The sequence below is a fragment of the Labrus bergylta genome, chromosome 8, assembly GCF_963930695.1.
Source record: "Labrus bergylta chromosome 8, fLabBer1.1, whole genome shotgun sequence".
In the NCBI taxonomy this organism is placed as follows: domain Eukaryota; kingdom Metazoa; phylum Chordata; class Actinopteri; order Labriformes; family Labridae; genus Labrus; species Labrus bergylta.
Window position 1 is genome coordinate 14723666 of NC_089202.1, and position 20568 is coordinate 14744233.

The window sequence follows — 20568 nt, forward strand, 5'->3', positions numbered from 1 at the left end:
TATACAATTACTGCAAATTAAAAGCCGGATTAAGGTGGTTATTTTTTTTTCTCCTTTGTTATTATTGTTGGTTAAAAAAATAAAAAAATAAAAAAATATATACGAGACTTCCGTGTTGTACCGGATGTAGATCAAACCCGGAACTCTTTGTTAAGTCTCGTTGCATCAGACGGACGAGTAGCGAAGAGGGCTCATGTGGCTCTGCTGTGTATGCTAATCTAACCTGACGTCTCTCTCAGTTTTAAGGTATGGACAACTTCTTGCACATATTTATCAGAAAACATGTCGCAGGCTTCTTGAACTGTAACTTTAGTAACGAGTTTAAACAATGTCAGTTTATGTGAACACGTGTAGCGCTGCCATAGACCCGAGAAACACGAGTAATAGTTTGACTGACTCACTAAAAGCTAGTTAGCTGTGTGGCATGACTTCTTCAGCCTTTGACTGGTGGTGCAAACCAGCTGCCGATAGATAAACACATAGCTAACCAGCCAGCATAGCCATTGTCTGACTCTTTGTATAGGTGATTTAGGGAAGCACAGTATACACAACACGTTTATAAATACATGTTTAATCCACTTCCTCGTAATCTTTGTTAACGTAATCGCAGATGCTAGTTTGAATTGAACCATTTAACTAATGGCTTGCAGACACACCCTCTCCACCAGAGTCAGGCATGTACAGAATGTCTTTAATAGCATGAGAGGCAGACCTGTTATACCAACACTATTAACTGAGAGCACCTGCTTGTGTCTCTTCCAGAGATGGCCACTCTCTACGTGTCCCCTCACCCTGATGACTTCAGGAGTCTACTGGCCCTCATAGCTGCAGAGTTTTATCCGTCCAGCTTGAACATCATCACAGAGGACCCTCCTGCATCCCTGAATGCCTGGTCCAGACCGGCCGTGGTGCTCGATGCTTCAGAAAGTGACTCCGTCCTGAGTGGGGCTACTGCTGTGTCGTGGTACCTGGCCTCACAGGGGAAGAGGACTGGCTTAGACACAAAGCAGCAGAGCCAGGTGTGGCAGTGGCTAAGCTTTGCTGACAATGAGCTCACCCCGGTGTCCTGTGCAGTGGTCTTCCCTCTGATGGGGATGATGGGAGTGGATAAAAAGGTGAGAGAAGCGTCTGGACACTTGCATGTGTGATGTTTTTCGATTAATTATTATCTCTCAAATGTGACTTGTTTGCTCTCAGCTTCAGCAGAGTTCCCGTGCAGAGTTGATGCGTGTACTAAAGGTTCTTGACAAGGCACTGGAACCAAGGACCTACTTGGTGGGGCAGATCATCACTTTGGCGGATTTGGCTGTAGCTGCTGCTGTTCTTCTACCTTTTAAATATGTACGTATGTTGTGCAGCACTTTGTTGTTGTAAAAGATTTTCCACTTACAGTTGATCATTTCTAAATATGTTTTTATAATAATAATAATAATTTTATTTATATAGCACATTTTAAAAACACAGGTTTACAAAGTGCTTTGACAAACAGCAAAAACAAGAACAAAGCAAACTAAACCAAACACAGAAGAACATTAACAACAGCAAGAATATAACAGATGCAAAATACTAAAAATAATTAAATACAATTCAACAGAAAAGAACCCAAAGTGCACGATACCCAACAGACATATATAACCCCGACCATCACAAGAACCATGATAAGAACCCAGGCAACATGAGAACCCAACAACAAGAGCTGAGACCAAGAGGACCAAAGATTTAAAAAATATGTAAGAAACTAAAAGAGCTGAAAAAAAAAAAAAAGATTATAGCAATAAGAAGGTAAGAGCAGTAAAAGAAATAGAAACAAGTGATTAAAGGATCAAAAAAACCCAAATTATAATATTAATAAAAATGTTATGATAATAATATTTTAATAGTTCCTCTAAACCTTTGACTATATGGTTTAAAAAAAAAGTGCAGTATAGGTCTGATTTAATTTTTCATTCTTTATATTTATAGGTATTGGAGCCGGCAGACAGGAAGGTCTTGATCAATGTCACCAGGTGGTTCACAACCTGCATTAATCAGCCCAGGTTCCTGAAGGTGTTGGGGAAGATCACTCTTTGTGAGAAGATGGTGCCAGTTACTCCAAAGACAAAAGCTGTTGCAACTGCTGTAAAAGCTAATGCTGCTAAAGCCCCTCCTGCTGTTAAATCCGATGGTGCTACAGATAATGGTCAGAAAATGCCATGTGACAGTTGATTTTTTTGTTTTTGTTTTTAGGAAATCCTTATACTTATTTTTCTTGATGTATTTCCCATTTCCTTCAGGCCCACCAAAGACAGAAGCCCAGCTGAAGAAGGAAGCGAAGAAGAAGGAAAAGCTGGAAAAGTTCCAGCAAAAGAAGGACATGGAGGCCAAGAAAAAGACACAGCCAACAGTAGAGGTATGGAGACTCTTAAAATATTAATCAAGCTTTGAAAAATCACATGTGGCGAAAAATGAAAACAAATATTTTTAGCATGCTTTGAAAATTACCTGAAATTAAAATCACATGTTTTGTGTTATTTTGTCTTAGAAAAAGGCCAAACCTGAGAAGAAGGAGTTGGGTGTGATCTCATACACGATTGAAACTGCTCCTGGGGAGAAAAAAGGTGATAAATCTGTCTGTGTGTGTTTTTTTTCTTCTCTTTTAACAGAAGTGACGTGACGTCACAGTATTTAAAAATATGGACTTCAGGGTTTGTCCAGACTTTCATTATTCCCTCATGGTTGCAATCCATGTACACAAGTCCACAGACCACCCACTGCAACGCTGATAATATTGACCTTTTCTTCTGTGTTATCAGTCACAGCAGGTTGTTTTGCCTCTTATAGGCAACACTGGGGATTTTATTATACTTAAATTAGTAGTATAAGTGTCACCTCTATTTAATAAATAGTGTGTTAAACTTTAAGGGGATTAGCTTCAGCTCCAAAGTCAACCCTGTCTCTCTTTTTTTTATTGTTTACAGATGTCATTAGCCCGCTTCCTGACTCCTACAGTCCTCACTATGTGGAGGCTGCCTGGTATCCATGGTGGGAGAAGCAGGGATTCTTCAAGCCAGAGTATGGGGTAAGGGAGTCCCCTCCACCCTTTGTGCTAAATGTAAACTAACACACATAGAGTATCTTTCTTTGTCTTAATGATAATGACTGTTTTTGTGCAGAGGAAGAGTCTCGCTGAGCAGAACCCTCGTGGCACCTTCATGATGTGCATCCCTCCCCCTAATGTGACCGGGTCACTCCACCTGGGTCACGCGCTCACCAACGCCATCCAGGATTGTCTCACCAGATGGTAACTACAGTCGCCTGAAGTTTAACGTTATGTTTTCAAGCAGTCCGTTATGGGTTTTCTGTCTCTTCATTTCAATCTTTCTTGTTGTGACGAGGAAGCTGTGTGTCTGAATTACTGTGTCTCGTCCGTCCAGGCACAGGATGCGAGGTGAGACCACCTTGTGGAATCCGGGTTGTGATCACGCCGGTATCGCCACCCAAGTTGTGGTAGAGAAGAAGCTGATGAGAGAGAGGGGTGTGAGTCGTCATGATCTGGGCAGAGAAAACTTCATCCAGGAGGTCTGGAAGTGGAAGAACGAGTGAGTAAAGGAAACACTAGAAAAGGATGTCAGAGTTTTCAACTTGGATAAACGTTGGAAAAAAGACACAACAATAACTTTTTTTACATTTGCTTTTTAAGGAAGGGAGACCGCATCTACCACCAGCTGAAGAAGCTGGGCTCCTCTCTGGACTGGGACAGAGCCTGCTTTACTATGGACCCTGTGAGTTTCTGAAAACACTGAACTAAAGTGAATGGATTCTAGTTCTAACTCAACTAAATAAATAGTCCTTATTATCAATTTCTGTGTGTTTTGTCTAGAAACTCTCCTATGCAGTTCAAGAGGCCTTTGTCCGCATGCACGAGGAGGGGGTGATCTACAGGAGCAAGAGACTGGTCAACTGGTCATGCACACTCAACTCTGCCATCTCTGACATAGAGGTGAGCATTGTAGTTCAATGACACTGAATGCATCTTATAAAGGTGATAATATTGCTTTGATAATCTGATGTTGTAAAGGAGCAGAAATCCGGCACCCCACTTGTATATTTTCTAACAATTTTTATAATTTAAGGCTTTCACAGTCGATTGAGATTGATTAAAATATATCATAATTTTATGTTAAATAACATTATCTCATAGCTGCAGTGAAGGTTCTCTTGATTTTAATATATTTCCAGATTTAAATTTGCCGAGTATAATCCAGCATTTTATTTATTGCTGTTAGGACTAAATTGCTGATGCATTCAGGATGTTCCTTACTCAGGAAATTTGATATTTTTTTGGGACACTGCAGTGGCTTTAGGGCTCAGGGATGTATTACATAAACCATTATGTCCCTGTTTAGATTTCAAAAGTGAATGTTTTTGCTTGTCAGCCTTCTCGCTATCTCTTTCTCTCCCCTATGTCTATCTCTCTCTGTCTATCGCTCCCTCTTCCTCTTCTCTGCCCACATCTGTTTACTGCCAACACATTGCATGATATACAAAAATAAGCGTTCTGACACTAAAGTTTTGGTATACACAGAAAATGAGATGAAATGTTTTCAAACAGCCTCAAGTCCAACTTAAGTTACCATGCTAAAGACTGGGATGGAATCAGGTCTGAATAGCTTTGTCATTACCGGTCATGGAGTGCCATTTTTTTCCAACTCATGTTTTTTGTTTGCAGGTGGATAAGAAGGAGCTCACAGGCAGGACTCTGCTGCCTGTGCCTGGTTACAAAGAAAAAGTGGAGTTTGGAGTGTTGGTGTCTTTTGCCTACAAAGTGGACGGCTCGGGTACGTGAGTTCTAAGAGGGCAGACTCAAACACCTTATACCACTTTAGTTACACCGCTCTTTACATACGCTCTTCTTGTTCGATAGACGAGGAGGTGATTGTGGCGACAACTCGTGTTGAGACGATGCTCGGAGACTCGGCTGTGGCAGTCCACCCTGCTGACCCCAGATATCAGCATCTGAAGGGGAAAATGGTGCTGCATCCCTTCTGCGACCGCAAGATGCCGGTTGTGTTCGATGACTTTGTGGACATGAACTTTGGAACAGGTAGGCATCGTTAGAGGAAGAGACAATCTGCCTGTAAGTGTGCTGCGTGCTGAGAATAAGTAATCATAACAAGTCGTTAAACCAGAGCACTTTCCTTATTACAGTTGTCTTCCTTCTTATTCCCTCTTTTTCTCCTGTCCCTCGGCACCATTTTCTGCTCAGGTGCTGTCAAAATCACCCCGGCTCACGACCATAATGACTACGAGGTTGGAGAGAGACACAATCTGGCCTTCATCAACATCTTGGATGAGAATGGCCTGCTCATTAACGTGCCACCTCCATTCCTGGTATAGTGTCTCATTATTGTGCTTCCCCCTGCAGTGTGTGCATTTCCGCTCTGGCACTAAATGTCAGGCTTTTTCACAGTGTGCTTGGTGTCACAGTTTCATTTCTTCATGTTTCAATTTTAACTTTTCTGTCTCCCCCCCCCCCCCCCAGGGCATGAAGCGATTTGAGGCCAGGAAGGCTGTGCTGCAGGCTCTGAAGGACAGAGGCCAGTTTAAAGAGATCAAAGACAACCCTATGGTGGTCCCAGTCTGCAGGTAAAGTTCTACTACAGGTTATTACTGGTGTAAATCTTTTTTATTCTATTAGGGGTCATCTTTTAATTCTCTCTGTACGCCTCTCAGTCGTTCTAAGGATGTAGTGGAGCCGCTGCTGAAGCCTCAGTGGTATGTGAGCTGCACAGACATGGGCAAGGCGGCTGCAGATGCTGTCAGAGAAGGACGGCTCAAAATCATCCCAGATCACCATCACAAGACGTGGTACAACTGGTTGGACAACATCAGGTAAAAAAAAAAAAAAAAAAAAGATCTAAGTTCTCCTGGCTGTTTTTTTTTTTTTTTTTTTTTTTTAGAGTAGAGACCTCACAGCTATCATATCGGATAGCTAGACATTTTGAGACATTGATGTGTTGTGAATTAGGCCTGAACAGCATGAGGAAAATATGCAGTGTGCAGTAACATTTTTCAACGTCGCTATAAAGATATGAAGTAAGATAAATAAACATATATTGAAGAGTGCATAAATAAATGTAGTAATATCGGTGCATATCTGTGATAAAAGTAGTGGATAACGATAGTCACTGGGTACTATGCAGATATCGGCCAAAATTATCAGCTGGCCAATTAATCGTTCTGGCTTTAATCAACAGTCCCTAAAAAAACAAACAAATAATGATATTATTTTAATTTGAAATGAATTTACTCTCACATAAGTGTAGAAAATGAGATAAGAAGGTGCATAAAGTGTGCATAAAAAACATGCAAATGATTTTCTCTTGCTCAGTAAATGAAATTAATTGACTAATTTCAAAGGTAGTTTTCAACTCCAGAGATAAATTATTTCTGAAATATCAGGTTCAAGTCCTGATTCAGGTTTCATTTCTCTCTCTCTCTTCTCTCTCTCCTCTCTCTCCTCTCTCTCTTCTCTCTCTCAGGGACTGGTGTATCTCGCGGCAGCTGTGGTGGGGTCACCGTATTCCAGCGTACTTTGTCACTGTCAACGACGCCTCTGTGAAACCAGGAGAGGTAAGATGATGACTGACCCTATCGCCAAGGTCTGGAGGCTCTTAGATGATAGATAAAAGCTATTTACTATATTATTCTCCCTTTCTGTGCCTCTTTCTATTATTTATTTACCCTGTTTTTTTGTGGGTTTTTTTGTTTGTTTCTCCAGGACATGGATGGTCATTACTGGGTGAGCGGGAGAACGGAGGAGGCGGCCAAAGAGAAGGCAGCGAAACGCTTCAATGTGTCTGCTGACAAAATTACCCTCAGACAGGGTAAGATTCAACCGCCTTTAATTCAGCTTTCTACTAATTTTAATTATACAAAGATTATTTAATCAGTTTCATGTTTTCCTTCCACACAGATTCATCGTTTTAATTATTTCTCGTCCATATTCATACAGATGAGGTAACGTTCCCTCTTGTTTTCAGATGAGGATGTTCTGGACACTTGGTTCTCGTCTGGCATTTTCCCTTTCTCCATCTTCGGGTGGCCTAATGAGGTAAAAATCTGGCACTTTTTTGTCTCCGTAGATGGGATATGTTCCGATAGATGATATAACAAAGCCGGCTTAAAGATTCTAATTCTTACACCTATATTAACTTTTATTAATATATAAACTGATTCATGCCCATGTAATTGTTCCTCTCAAAGTGTTTAGTAAAAATCTGACTGGCTTTTTTCCCTTTAGAACCAGGACCTGAATGTGTTCTACCCCGGCACCCTGCTGGAGACGGGCCATGACATCCTTTTCTTCTGGGTTGCTCGAATGGTGATGATGGGCCTCAAACTGACCGGCAAGCTTCCTTTCAAAGAGGTGAGACCTGTCAAAGCTACCAAAATGGAAACCCAACCCAACAGGAAAGTAAGACGTGATAAGTGATGATGCTTCTTCTTCACAGGTGTATCTGCATGCAGTGGTGAGGGACGCCCACGGGAGGAAGATGAGCAAATCTCTGGGCAACGTCATTGACCCTCTGGATGTAATTACAGGGATCTCCCTAGAGGTAACACCTTATCACACTTTGATGCATGTTCAGATACGTACACACACACACACACACACACACACACACAGGCACAAAGTCAGTCCTCTCTCCCATTTGGATTGTCACCACACCCCCTTGCTCCCCCGAGGCCACTATTCTTATGTAAGCGTTATTAAGCATCCTTTTCGGCTTTCAACAAGCTTTTATTGAGGCCATCAATCTCTTCTCCTTCTGGGGCGAGAATAATCAGTCTGACAAAGCACAACCTGTCCTCTGGAGGGTGCTAAAGGACTTGCGGTAAACTGCTCTGTACTTTAATGATAATTTCCTGCCCACCCCATGAAAACATCAAGTAGCTGAGTTTGTCACTGTCAAGGAAAAATTCTTGAACACACTGCAAGGTTTTTCATTGTTGACATCCTTATTCCCCATCCGCCTACCCTCCAGGGTCTTCATGCCCAGTTGAAAGACAGCAACTTGGATCCAGTGGAGGTGGAGAAGGCAAAGCAGGGCCAGAAGTCAGACTACCCAAATGGCATTCCAGAGTGTGGCACAGATGCTCTCCGGTTCGCCCTGTGTGCCTACACCAGCCAAGGTGAACTCATTTGTCTCAATTATTTTCACTTTGTTTCTTTTTTGGATTTTGACGGTCTCGATCTCAACCTTGACTTCAGAAAATAGATCAAAACACTGGAAAATGTTCGTCAGTACACTGCCATGTCTGACGAAACCTATCTATTTAAAAAAAACATGACTGAAATTCTCTTTTATCTGTGTGTGTCTGTGTGTGGGGGATCTAGGTAGGGATATAAACCTGGATGTCAACCGCATCCTGGGTTATCGTCACTTCTGCAACAAACTGTGGAACGCTGTGAAGTTTGCCATGAAGACTCTGGGTGACAACTTTGTACCGTCAGAGAAAGCCCAGGTGAGACCAGGAGAAAAGATGAAGGACACACAACAGAAAACAGAGCTGCTCCCCACTTACTTATATTCATCCAGAGACATGCGTTCATATTTTGACCAAGTAAATGTTAAATAAAACTGTTTTTTTTTTGTTTACCTTATTTTATCAGTTGGGTTTTGTTCCCTCCTGTTTTTCCCTGTTTTGTATTCAAACAAATGAACACATTGACATTCAGAAAGTACCCAGTACACAGAAGTCGTGCTCACTGAGTCTGAACGTTTCTTGTCTTTCTCTCTCAGTTGTGTGGCGAGGAGAGTGTAACAGACAGGTGGATCCTGTCTAGACTGAGTGCTGCTGTCGCGCTCTGTGATGCTGGCTTCAAGGCCTACGACTTGCCGGGTATCACAACCACCATCTACAACTTCTGGCTGTACGAGCTCTGCGATGTCTACCTGGTAGGATCTCTAAGCAGCTAATGTCGACAGGTTAAAAGTTCACGTCTAAGGCGCTGTTCTCAGGACCATAGAAGACTCTTCTTCTTAAACTTGAAACATCTTTCAAGTTTAAGAAGCAGAGTCTTCTATGGTCCAAGGGACCACAGATGTAAAGTGAACCCTAACCCAACAGTTGTGTCGTACATGGCCCAAATAAACCGTTTTTTTTTTTTTTACCATCTCTATTCCTCCACCAGGAAAGTATTAAACCAGTGTTCAGTAAAGCTGAGGGAGATGGCAGCAGCCAGAAACAGGCTCTGGTGTGCCGACAGACTCTTTACACCTGTTTAGAAGTCGGCCTCCGCCTTCTGTCTCCCATAATGCCCTTTGTCGGTGAGGAACTTTACCAGAGGTTACCACGACGACGACCTCAGAGTGATCCACCCAGCATCAGTGTCACATCCTACCCAGAAACAAACGAGGTGAGATACAAGGGAAGGAAGTCCTGAATAAGTGTCAGACTGAAGTCATATATATATATATATATATATATATATGTGAAAATAATCCAAAGTCTATTTTCGATAATTCTCTTTTTGTGAGCTGTATCTATTAATGTAATTCGTTGCAGTTCTGCTGGCACAGTGAGGAGGTGGACCGGGACATGGACTTTGTGATGACCGTGGTGAAGACAATCCGGTCCCTGAGGGCAGACTATAACCTTACCAAGACCAGAGCAGACTGTAAGACAACTCACCGAGCGTTTCATCATCTTAGAAAGTCACTAAAACATTTTAGTAGCCTTGCAAAACTTCTCCCGATAGATATAAAAATTTGCTAATTATAACTTTGCCAATATATCTAAGTACTTTTTTTTTTTTTACAGTTTTAGGCTCATGACATAAATTCATGGTAAATGATGTTTATACTCTGACATTTCAAATACAAATATTACATAATACATCAAATGTTCGTTAGAATCTTCTCCAACTCAACCATCTACAAACTAAAAATACATCAGTAATAGCATCAGATGTACAATATCATTTTTCTGTAACAGGAATACTTGCTTTTTGCTTTCTGTTTTCTTTCAGGGCTTTAAGATTATTTTGCAGACTATACTTCTGTACTTTTACTTTAGTATTTCAATGTAGTTCTTCAACCTGTAAAGAGGTATTTTTACATTGTGCTTTTTTTTTTTGTAAAGACCTAATATTTCTTCCACTGCTTAATACAACTGTGAAAGTATTAGAATAGTACATATACTGTCGATGTGATGTCATTGAATGTTTTGAAGGAACATAGTACATGATACATAATTCCTGTGAATGTAATTTCAGGCAAAATATATTTAGTCATGAATGTGTCTTGCCAAGAACTTTTCTTTCATGATGCCGCCACTTCAATCTGTCCATTTCATCTCCCAGGTTACCTCCAGTGTATTGACTCCAGTACTGCATCCCTGGTGCAGAAATACAGTCTGCAGGTTCAGACCTTGTCTTATTCTCAGGCTGTCATCCCTCTGACAGCAAACCAGCCTGTCCCAGAAGGCTGTGCTGTAGCTATCGCCTCTGACAGATGTACTGTCAACCTTATGCTCAAGGTGAGGACGGGCAGTCTGTTCACTTTTTCTTTTTCCATCCCTTTACACCTGATTTTTAAATACTTAAGTATTTGGAGCTTCTTCTTAGTATTGCCATTAACTCATACAGTATGATTGCATGATTGCAGCTGGCCTACTTAGTAATCAAGGCAATCATGGTTAAACTGTGCCTCCTCAACTTGAATGAGTTAATTTTGTGAAATTACAAGAACTTAATGTTACAACTGTTGTCCCTGTACTCATTTCACCTTGAATTCCCCCCAGGGTCTCATTGATGTGGAGAAGGAAATGGCTAAGCTGGTGACAAAGAAAGGTGACTTGGAGAAACAGATGGAGAAGCTGAAAGAGAAAATGGCGAAGAGCGACTACAAGGAGAAGGTTCCAGTAAAAGTGCAGGAGCAGGATGCTGAGAAGGTGTGAAAAATAAATTGACTCACAGGGTTTCACAGGAGAGTACATAGACTTGAATTTCTTTAAGTAATTGCTTCCTTTTTCTCCACAGCTACGGCAGAGCCAAACTGAACTTGAGAAAGTGAACGAGGCCATGGAAAACTTCAGGAAAATGATGTAATGTTTGTCTCAAGCATTATGTAAACCACGATTTATCTCAGCTTTTTTCATGTCAGTGTATCCACTTTCCAAATCCATTGTTGTATGAAGGGAATAAAATACAGCTCTTATGACTTCAGCTCTGTTTTGTTTGAAGAAATCTATTCATCTCTGCAAATTGTGGAGCTCTTGCATCAAGTAATGAAAACATGAATTTAGTCCCTTCTGTGAAACATTTTATTCCGCATATATAATAGAACATGTAAGAGCATCATTTCAGATACAGCTTTGTTCGTAAAGACAGTGCTCACAGAAAAAAAAAACCTGAAAAGCTTTTATACTTTGGCTGCATTTTTAAAGTATTCCTCCAACTGGATGGTGCGAGGATTCTTTTGATATTAAGATGTTAAAATGCTCGTCCATGTAGATTTGCATCTTCACAAACACAGCCAAAGAGGGAACAATGGAAGGAGTGAAAGTTGTTTGTGCATTTACATAAAATGCATACTTTATTTTAAAAGACGAACACTGAAAAGTATGACTCAACACTAATCTAAAAAAAAAAAAAAATTACCATATTTTACAGGTTTTTGGATGGGGGCGTCAGTAGACTGGATCTTTCCAGATGCCCCGACGGCAGCACTAAAGTTAAAAACAAATCTCACCTGGGGTGGGAAATAAATCTGGAACACAATCACAGTAATACATTCACACCATGCCAGGAACACACTTTGACCACAGGCCATCTGAATCTGCGCTGTTCATTTCCTCTCATCCATCCTTCTTTTTCTTCACAGTCTCCAGGGTGGGTGAAACTCGGAGGCGGGGAGAGGAGTGCAGTGTGTTGTTTCAAAGTTTCGCATGTACTTCCGTGCCTTGGAGAGAGAAAAAGAAAGCGGTGATGGAGGAGGAATGGAGAATGAGAGGTGTGGGAGGGCAATGAACAGAAAGTGCACAACTTGATTATATTAGCATGGGTCTGTCTGGCTCAGTGCCACACAAATCTCTCCCATCTCTTAAGGGTTTACATGGGAGGTGAATAAAGCCTAATTCAGAAGGCATTACCAAGGGAGGAAACGCATAGCATTAGCTGTAATTGATGGCACTCCTCTTGTTTGATGTTAAATGACTTCAATAAGCTGAGCGCAGTGAAATATATTACACCAGTCAACCTGAGAGCACAGGTAAGCTGGTTACTATGGTGACCAGAAAATCGTTCCTCAGTGGTAATGATGTCTGTGAATAGCTGTGATGTGTTTTTTTGCCATGGGAGAGAAGGGGGAGGTAAGCCAACCTTAAAAAAAAAATGGGGCTTATGCAGAAGAAAAAAAGAAAGCTAGAGAGCTGACTTTGAGGGATGAGATACAGACAACACATGGCTGCCCTTTGAACCAGACAGGAGACAAGCCTGTACATACTCAAGACTGTGTGGGGATAAAATTATTCCTTACCAAGAAAAGAGCTAGCTGCCGCCTTCCCTCCAGGGTCATATCCTCACCTAGTAGGGACAATAAGAGTGCGTGAGATCGTACATGTATGAGCACTTTATTTGCCTTGTAAATGTAAGAGGACTCCGGTCTTACCGACACTCCATGGAAACACAACATCTCTGTCTGCCTGATACGACTGAAGCACAGACACACACCAGTCATCGTCCACCTCGTAGCCGCTGTACACAGATGCTGCAGAGCAAGAGATGTTATAATCCACCAACTACAGACATTCTGAACAATTTATTACAAGAAGTGAAAATGAGATTTTGATACAATTTTTCAGACATGAAGACACTTACCTTCCTCTATCTGATTAGAGGAGCCCAGCCATTGTCTGACAGCTCTAATCCCTTCATCTGTCATTATTTTTGGGTACCTTGAAAGGAAAAATGACACACGCGCACGATTCTAAATCTGTCTCTCTCCAAATACAGAGAACGAACGGGCAAAGAGAATATGGACATTAAATAAATGTTTTTAAAAAATGAGGACACTGACCTGAATTGTAGCAGTTTGAGCAGGAGGTCGTTGCCTCTGTTAGACATGACATCCTCTGGCCCCCTGTAACACAGTGTACAATCTTACATCATGTAGTGTAACTAGCCCTGTGACCACATCACAGGCTAAGAAAGTAAATGCTTTCTCCTTCACACCAAATGTGCTGGCACGATACCTTAGTCTCAATATAATGACAGTAAGGTGTTATAAACAGTAGATGATGAGTGCCGAGTAGTATTATGGTATGTTTGTTAAATGTGTTACTTTACAATATTTATTTTAAGACTATTGATACTGATAGGCAATAAAATGATGTAATATTTTCAAGCCTACACATGCCTAGTTAAATGCAAAACAGTCAAGCTTGGGATTTTAAAACAAAATGTATAATCTTTTTTTTCCAAGCAGAACCAAAGAATTTGACATTAATGAAGCTTCTGTATGCCCGTGTCTCCTCTCGACCCCTACAGAGCCGACATTGACCAGCACTGACACAGAGCCCATAACAAAGCCCAAAAAGTGTTATCGTTTGAAGACCTTCTTGCTTTGACTGATGAATTGCAAAGTAGATAACAAAGCAAAATACTGTTTTAGCTGTTCCAAGTCAGCATATTCTTCCCTTCCTGGGGTTATCTGGCAAGTAGATTGCCTAGCTTTACACATTACTGAGGAGAAGATCCACCCTCAGATTCATGCAGGCTAGCTCAGTTACAGGGAATGATATTGGGGGGGTGATCTCATCATCTCATTTTCCCCTTAGCTACAGCCAGCCAGCTAACCTTCAGTTAGGTTTTCACCCTCTTTATAGCTAATTAAAGGCTGTGTAAGTCAATGTGTTAGCATTTGTAATACAATTGTTTTGACTTCAGCCAACAATAAATGATGTCACTGTAGACACATAACTAATGTGAAGACTGAATCAAGTTCCTCACCTGTGTTTACAGAGTGAACAGGGCATGAGCAACATGAGTCTTTCTATTCAAATGTGTCTATGTTGTCCATGTTTCTGAAAATGTTTTGGCCCCAAGTGTCTGAAGTTTTTTGTTTTTTTCTTGATCAGACTTTAACTAAACCATAGTCATCCAAAATTCCTATTTAAACCTTCATGTTTCCGGCTAACATGCACATTAGCATGACATAAGCAGAAGGCTTTTTAAGTCAGACTGGGGACTTACTTTGTGGTGATGATCTCATCTCTTGTTCTCCTGATCAGCAGGACTGGTCCCTGATATCTGAAGGATAAACAGGAGCTTGTGTCTATCATCAGCAACATCACCGTGAGCTACTTAAAATTCATAATTACACTGCAATATGTTGCATAATGTTCCATGATGCAGACTTTGACTTTTGTGATTGCTGTTGCTATAAATAGACTGTCCTACTCACTTGACAAGCTGCTCAGCATTGTTGAGGTTCATGTACTGTCTTACTGTGTGCTGCACTAATGGTCCTATGAAAAAAAAAAATATTACAGTTGTTAAAACAAAAACAACATGCTGCAAAGCATTAGCAGAATTCTTGACCTTTTCAGTCCTTTGACTCACTCCAGCTGTCCGGCATGACCTTGAGGGCCAGAGGCAGGAGGTCATCGAAGGATGCATCTAACACTACTGATTGGATCTCTGGGTATGACATCACCGCCCAACTGGCTATAAAAGAAAATTGAGATGTGTTAGGAATAAGATAAGAGAATTCATACCATAACAAGGGCCAAATCATGAATTGCTCTTGTCTTTGTGTACCTGTGAATCCTCCTATGGACCAGGCATATACGACAATGTCTTTGAGTTCGAAGCCGAGCTTGTGCATTGCAAACTGAATCACTACATCCATGGCATTGGCCTCATTCTGGGGAAATGGCACTCCCTGGCAGAATGACACAAGTAAAAAAGCAATATTCCTGCATTATTAAACATCACAGTTGCACTCAACCCACCTAAAATAATATGCACTTCAGAAGATCTAAGAGATTTACAAGTTTTATTCCACTCCACTGGTAATGTCGAGCACTGACGTCTCCCACTTGTGTAATCCAACCCAGCTCAAACCAGACTTTCAACATGCAGTTGTTTTCCATTGTGTTGTTTTCTAGTACTATGTGACGCACAGGCACACACTGCAAGCTGAAGCTGAAGCTGGATTAAAAAAAAGTCAGAAATCTAACAGTTCTTCTTACCGTACTGCCACCAAAGCCAGGGTGGTTCCAGCCCAGAACAGAGTATCCACCTTCAGTGATAACAACACAAGATTTTACTTTTCCACAGAAATGTCAACAGCATTTAAAAACACTTCACGCTGTTTAAGCAGAGGATCCCTTACCCTCTAGTGGAGTGTTCATGCAGCCCACCTCATAGAAGCCTGCGTTCCCCTCACAGCAGATGACCTGTGGCAAAATGAATTTCAAAAAGCATTTCAAGTATAAACCTGATTTATATTATGCAACATTATTTTTGTTGGACTCTGGAACAAGCAACAGGCACAACAACAAAAAGAAAATGATCACAGAGACTTACCAGAGTCTGGCCTTTCTGTCCCCCGTCTCGCCTTCGATCCACAAACATTGTGTCGATCTCATTACCATCGCATGCCACAAGTTTGTTTCTTTGGCCATCAAACTGTAACATGATGGAAGATTGAAACATTGTGGTAAATTGGTATTTATTGCAGTCAGTTTACAAAGTTTGAGTGCAAATGTGCATTTACCTCTTCTATTAACCTAGCCTGGCCTTGCTGGAGCATGGGCCTCATGGCTTTCTGCAGCAAACCTACAGAGCCAGGGTACAACATCCTTCTCCCAAATGAGTGGACAATAAGGAAACTGGAAGGGAAGAAAAAAAAAAAACTTGACGGTTCTGTACAGAGGACAACTCCTTTTTATTTCAGTTTTAATCATAGTGAAAAAAAGATTCAAACAAAGTTTAAGCAGAATGAATCTATTCCTTTGCAGTAATACTTAAAACAAATCTGCTGTGTCATTCTGCAGTCATGCAGAGCTTACTGCATTTACCTTATGATGTGGCATGGTACTGTGCGCACAGAGTTCAAGACGCTGTCTGCTGCTCCTCTTAATCTGGGCTCTGGCTTCAACAGAGAAACACCAGCCTTGGAAAGTTTCCTGTGACACACAAAGTCAAAGACATACAATGAATAATGATGAGCCAAAATGCATTTTACATTTAGTGGAAGCATTCATCCTGTGTACTTGACAGTGCTTTGAATGCCTGTATTCATTATGAACTGACCCTGGTGTGAATAGAACTCGGTGCACTCAAGGCCATCTCAAATGGCTATAAAATATAAAAGAAATCACTTACGGATTGCTGACTTCTGTCCAGCTGAAATCCGAAGGCCAGTTCGAGAAGTCAAAGTCATAGCACCTCACTTTTTTCTACAAAGGAAGCGAAACGAAAATGAAAGTATTTTATTATAGGCAAGCTTTGATTGAGTTCCAAATCCAACAGCGAACCCTGAGTTTGTGTGCATGTATCCATATTTTATTGACTTACTTTGTTTGGTGCTGTGTTGTCCTTCTTTGTTTCTTCAAGAATGGTGATAAACTGAAGATATTCTGAGTTTTTCCATCTCCCCCACCCTGGTAGAGAAAACACAAAAAGGGTTGGAGTGCAGAAGGCGAGAAATACACAGACAGAGAGATATAAGTGAAATGCACATTAGATACGAGAAACATGTAGCTGCAAAGCCTCAAGGGTGTTTAGTATGCTCTTTGAGTTTGGACCTTGTGCAACTGTCTAAGAGTGAATGAAATCTTAATTGCATGCAGGACATAAAGCATACGTAGTGACATCTAAAGATGAGTAAATTAAACCAGAAATCACTGGGCAGTCTGTTTTTTATCTGTAACCTTACCTCTAAGACAGGCCACTCCTAAAAGACACACCAGCACAGTTCCCACATACTGACTCACAGGAACCAGCTTACTGCTGCAGATGTAACCTAAGGATAAACAAAGTGACACAGAAAGAAACAATGACACAGGCCTCAACATAACACCATGTCTTTCTGCCAGACTTCAGCCTCATTAATGGGCACCAATACAAAAATTCCCAGTTTGACAACTGCCCTCCAACCATATGCATAAATCAATATCAGAAGCATAATTTTCCACCAAGGACGTGTAAAACAACAACCTCAAGCAATTAATTTGTATTGATGCACAGTCTTGCTGAATGTTTCCGTTGATTAACTCTATATTAATCCTGCCTGTAGAGAACAGCAGTTCCTAAGAAGATCCCCCCCCCATTGGCAGTTTTTCTGCCTAAATGGAAGGAGAAATGTCATGCAGAAAAACTTGACATTATGTCACCGCAATAGCTCCTCAGAAGGGGCTTCTAATGAAATATTTCAAGCTCACAGTTTCAGGGACAAAAAGTGTCTTTACACCATCTGGATATTTTTATACAGTAGGAAAAAATCTGTTTGTTTAAAAGCACTTTGAGTAGTCAGAGATTAAAAAAGCACACTTTTTTTTTTTTACAGTCATAAAGCCATTTGTAATTTCCAATGCAGATGAACATTGCTACAATTTGTAAAATTAAAGCGTTATTCATTGGCCAAAATCTCTAGCAATCCGATTGGAGCACTGCAAACAACCGCCTCCAGTGTAAATGACCACTCAATCCCCAACCCCTATATTCTGATCTTTTTGATTTTTCCTTTTCAAGAATCTGCATAACCCCATTTCTAATCGGGATCATTTTAATTACAGATTCTCATTTGAAATTATAGAAATATAACAATGCAATTTGATGGATGTAAAAACCAAATCATAACCCAGCTCTGTTGAAAAGTGTCCATCTTTGAACAACCAAATCAGACTGTCTTTAGAACACTGACCCACACCCAAATGTTCATACATCACAAGGGCTACAAAGATTTGTTTAAAATTGATGTTCTGGGGGCGCACTGGTGGTGCAATGGTTAGGGCGCGCGTCCCATGTATTGAGGCTCTCGTCTCGAGCGGGAGGCCCGGGTTCGCCTCCACCTGTGGCCTCTTTCCGCATGTCATTCCCCACTCTCTCTCCCTGGTTTCCAACTCTATCCACTATCCTAACTCTGCATTAAAGGCACAAAAAGTAAAACTTTAAAATTGATGTTCTGTTAATCTGACAATAATTACTCTAATTAACTTTTTTTTTTCTACCTGCAGCTGTGCACAGCAATACACACTTATGGCGCACCCTGTGATACTCCATCCCATCCATTTCATGCAGTACTGACCAAATCCAATGCCATCGTCTCATCCTTCTATGCTAGTTTGCTGAAGGTTCTGTTAAACCTTTGTCCATTTAAATTGTATTCACCACATTTACTATATTCCTCGCACTCTACATAAAATGAAAGCCCTACCATCCCCTAACTGTAGTTTATGCAATAATAAAACTATGGACTTTTTTTCATATGGTTTGGGAGTGCGCAGGGGTTGCAGATTTCTAGAGGATCAATAAAGTCTTATCTTAATATTTTATATACTATATATATATTATTTAAATACTCTCCTGCTTAATGACAGCTCTAACCTAGAGCTCTCCATTAAACATAAACGTTTTTTCCTGGCTGGCCTCACCACTGCTAAAAGACTTAGAGCTTGTAGATTGAAGTCTTCCCATTCACTTTCAGCACAGAACTGGCTATTGGATTTTGTCAATGTTGGCAGCTTGGAATGCTGGGCGGCAGAAATACACCACGCTAAAACAGATAATGTGACTTGTTGGACTGACACCATCCAAACTCTAACATCTTTGTTACGTTTTTGTTTGTTATGCTTGCTCTATCCTTGGGGTTCTTTAGGTGGGGGTACGTATATGACGTATATGATTCCACTCTCCTGTATCTTTGTGGGCTGTTGACGAAACCATAACATATTGATTTTTCCTTATTTTAAATGACAATGTTAAACATCAATAAAAAATGTATCACAAAAAAGTTATTCTCAATAGATTGATTAACCGGTTGGTAATTCATTATTTATTTTGGGATTTTTTTTTTAGGTCTACATTGTAGAAATAGGACAGTGGATAGAGCCGGAAATCATATATAAAGAGAGAATGGGGAATGACATACAAGAAATGAGCCACAGGTTGGACCCATAGACTGTAAATACAGACCCGAACCCGAGCGGCCCGCCCAGAGGACCACAGCCCCCATACATGGGGAGCGCGCACCAACCACTTACGCTACCGGCACCCCCCCATCCATCGATTGGTAATTTTGAAGTCACAAATGGTGATACCTACAATTTACAGTCTATGGGTGATGCTTGTCTTTCATAGTTTCCCAAAAGCCTAAGAAGGCACCTTGCAAATGTCTTGTGTCCGAACAACAGTTAACACAATCAGTTTAAAGAAAGAAACAAAAAAGCAAGAAACTTCAACCTGAGCAATGATTATAATTAATTTTATGTTGTTGTTGTTGTGTTTCCATTCCGTTGTGATTTATTTCTTATTATTTATCTAACATCTGATTAGATGACGGGGAAGAAAAAAAAAAAAGTCTTCTTATGCTTTACCGCCAAACACAGATGATAAAACCTACCTTTTCTGTACAGATAGCAGAGCAGAAGTGGAGAGCCGTAGTAAGACAGCGACCAAATTGCTGAAGCCTGGAGGTGGGAAAGACATTTATTTATTTTTTACTTGAGAGAGCAGAGCTTCATTACTTCCATACAGTTAGATAAACTATACAAACATACTGACCCAGCCGAGGATGCTGTCAGTGTGCTTCTCCAGACTCCGGGGTTGGTAGTTCCATCCCTGCTGTGTGTGTGTGTGTGTGTGTGTGTGTGTGTGTGTGTGAGTGAGTGAGTGAGTGAGTGAGTGAGTGAGTGAGTGAGTGAGTGAGAGAGAGAGAGAGAGAGATGTTGCTTACGTCACACTTTCAGCTGTCGTTTCCTAGCAACTAGCACTTGATGTACCAACTAAATGAGAAAGTAAGGTCCACTATCTCTCTCAAAGTTAACACATGTAGTTTTTCTTAGTACTTCTCGGTAAATGTGTATTATTTCAAATATTGGCACAGAGCCATAATGTAGCATTAGCTTTTACCAGATTTAAGTCACTGAGGATAACACATGTGAAGATACTGCTAGACTGGCTGTTAACGAGAATAGAAGAAAGTTAAGAAACTGAAAACAACAAGCGCCTGAGCTTTCATTCATTTGCAGTCGAAACCCTGGCTGAACACAGCAATGACAGCAAGGTTTCAATAACAAAACACGGACACTTCCGGGCCGCTGCCGAAGCTACATCAACGCTAAGAGGTAAATGCTGCTCTGTTATCGCAGTCGGATTTATTTAGACATTCGCAAAAATAGTATCGATACCCTACCCTTCTTCCCGCTCTGCCTTCAGGTCGAGGCTGATCCGGTGCACGGTGAATTCGTTGCAGGTGAGGCCCTAAAATACAACGGAGCCACATCCAGCCGGCCATTCTTCCACTACGAGGACTACGGAAGCCTGCGCTAACCAAAAAATGTCCAAGGCGAAGG

General features: G+C 41.0%; 2 protein-coding genes across 3 annotated transcripts; one reads left to right on the forward strand and one right to left on the reverse strand.

Annotated features, from left to right (window-relative positions):
• The first annotated feature begins 114 nt into the window (after positions 1–114).
• On the forward strand, positions 115–11212 carry vars1 (valyl-tRNA synthetase 1). The gene is made up of 29 exons (XM_020649134.3): positions 115–246; positions 763–1115; positions 1198–1341; positions 1963–2179; positions 2274–2389; positions 2522–2597; positions 2958–3058; positions 3153–3280; positions 3414–3578; positions 3680–3761; positions 3860–3979; positions 4709–4817; positions 4904–5083; positions 5246–5370; positions 5522–5625; positions 5713–5871; positions 6522–6612; positions 6761–6866; positions 7023–7093; positions 7283–7408; positions 7494–7598; positions 8028–8175; positions 8381–8508; positions 8787–8942; positions 9179–9403; positions 9553–9664; positions 10349–10524; positions 10789–10938; positions 11027–11212. Exons 2-29 carry the CDS (start codon positions 765–767, stop codon positions 11093–11095), a joined length of 3840 nt encoding a protein of 1279 aa, XP_020504790.2. The 5' UTR covers positions 115–246; positions 763–764; the 3' UTR covers positions 11096–11212.
• An 84-nt stretch (positions 11213–11296) lies between these two features.
• abhd16a (abhydrolase domain containing 16A, phospholipase) lies at positions 11297–20550 on the reverse strand. Of its 2 annotated transcripts, none has more exons than XM_020649143.3 (20): positions 20409–20550; positions 19778–19834; positions 19617–19683; positions 16932–17018; positions 16571–16656; positions 16379–16452; positions 16072–16179; positions 15768–15882; positions 15578–15679; positions 15384–15447; positions 15241–15290; positions 14807–14930; positions 14609–14713; positions 14451–14514; positions 14240–14296; positions 13065–13127; positions 12866–12942; positions 12657–12755; positions 12525–12571; positions 11297–11948 (listed from the first exon to the last, which is right to left on the reverse strand). In XM_020649143.3, the coding sequence occupies exons 1-20, from the start codon at positions 20508–20510 to the stop codon at positions 11865–11867; spliced, it is 1632 nt and encodes a 543-aa protein (XP_020504799.1). In that variant the 5' UTR covers positions 20511–20550; the 3' UTR covers positions 11297–11864. The 2 variants fall into 2 exon arrangements, with proteins under 2 accessions (XP_020504799.1, XP_020504798.1); XM_020649142.3 differs by having other exon boundaries at positions 19778–19837; positions 20409–20542.
• Positions 20551–20568: the final 18 nt, after the last annotated feature.

Coding starts and splice junctions, on each gene's coding strand:
- abhd16a (XM_020649142.3), bottom strand. CDS start 20,510: ATGGCCGGCTGGATGTGGCTCCGTTGTATTTTAGGGCCTCACCTGCAA. Junction 16,657..16,931: donor AGGAGTGGCCTGTCTTAGAG/GTAAGGTTACAG, acceptor TTTCTCTACCAG/GGTGGGGGAGATGGAAAAAC. Junction 14,931..15,240: donor CTGGCTTTGGTGGCAGTACG/GTAAGAAGAACT, acceptor TCATTCTGCCAG/GGAGTGCCATTTCCCCAGAA.
- vars1 (XM_020649134.3), top strand. CDS start 765: ATGGCCACTCTCTACGTGTCCCCTCACCCTGATGACTTCAGGAGTCTA. Junction 3,762..3,859: donor CCTGCTTTACTATGGACCCT/GTGAGTTTCTGA, acceptor TGTTTTGTCTAG/AAACTCTCCTATGCAGTTCA. Junction 8,509..8,786: donor TACCGTCAGAGAAAGCCCAG/GTGAGACCAGGA, acceptor TTTCTCTCTCAG/TTGTGTGGCGAGGAGAGTGT.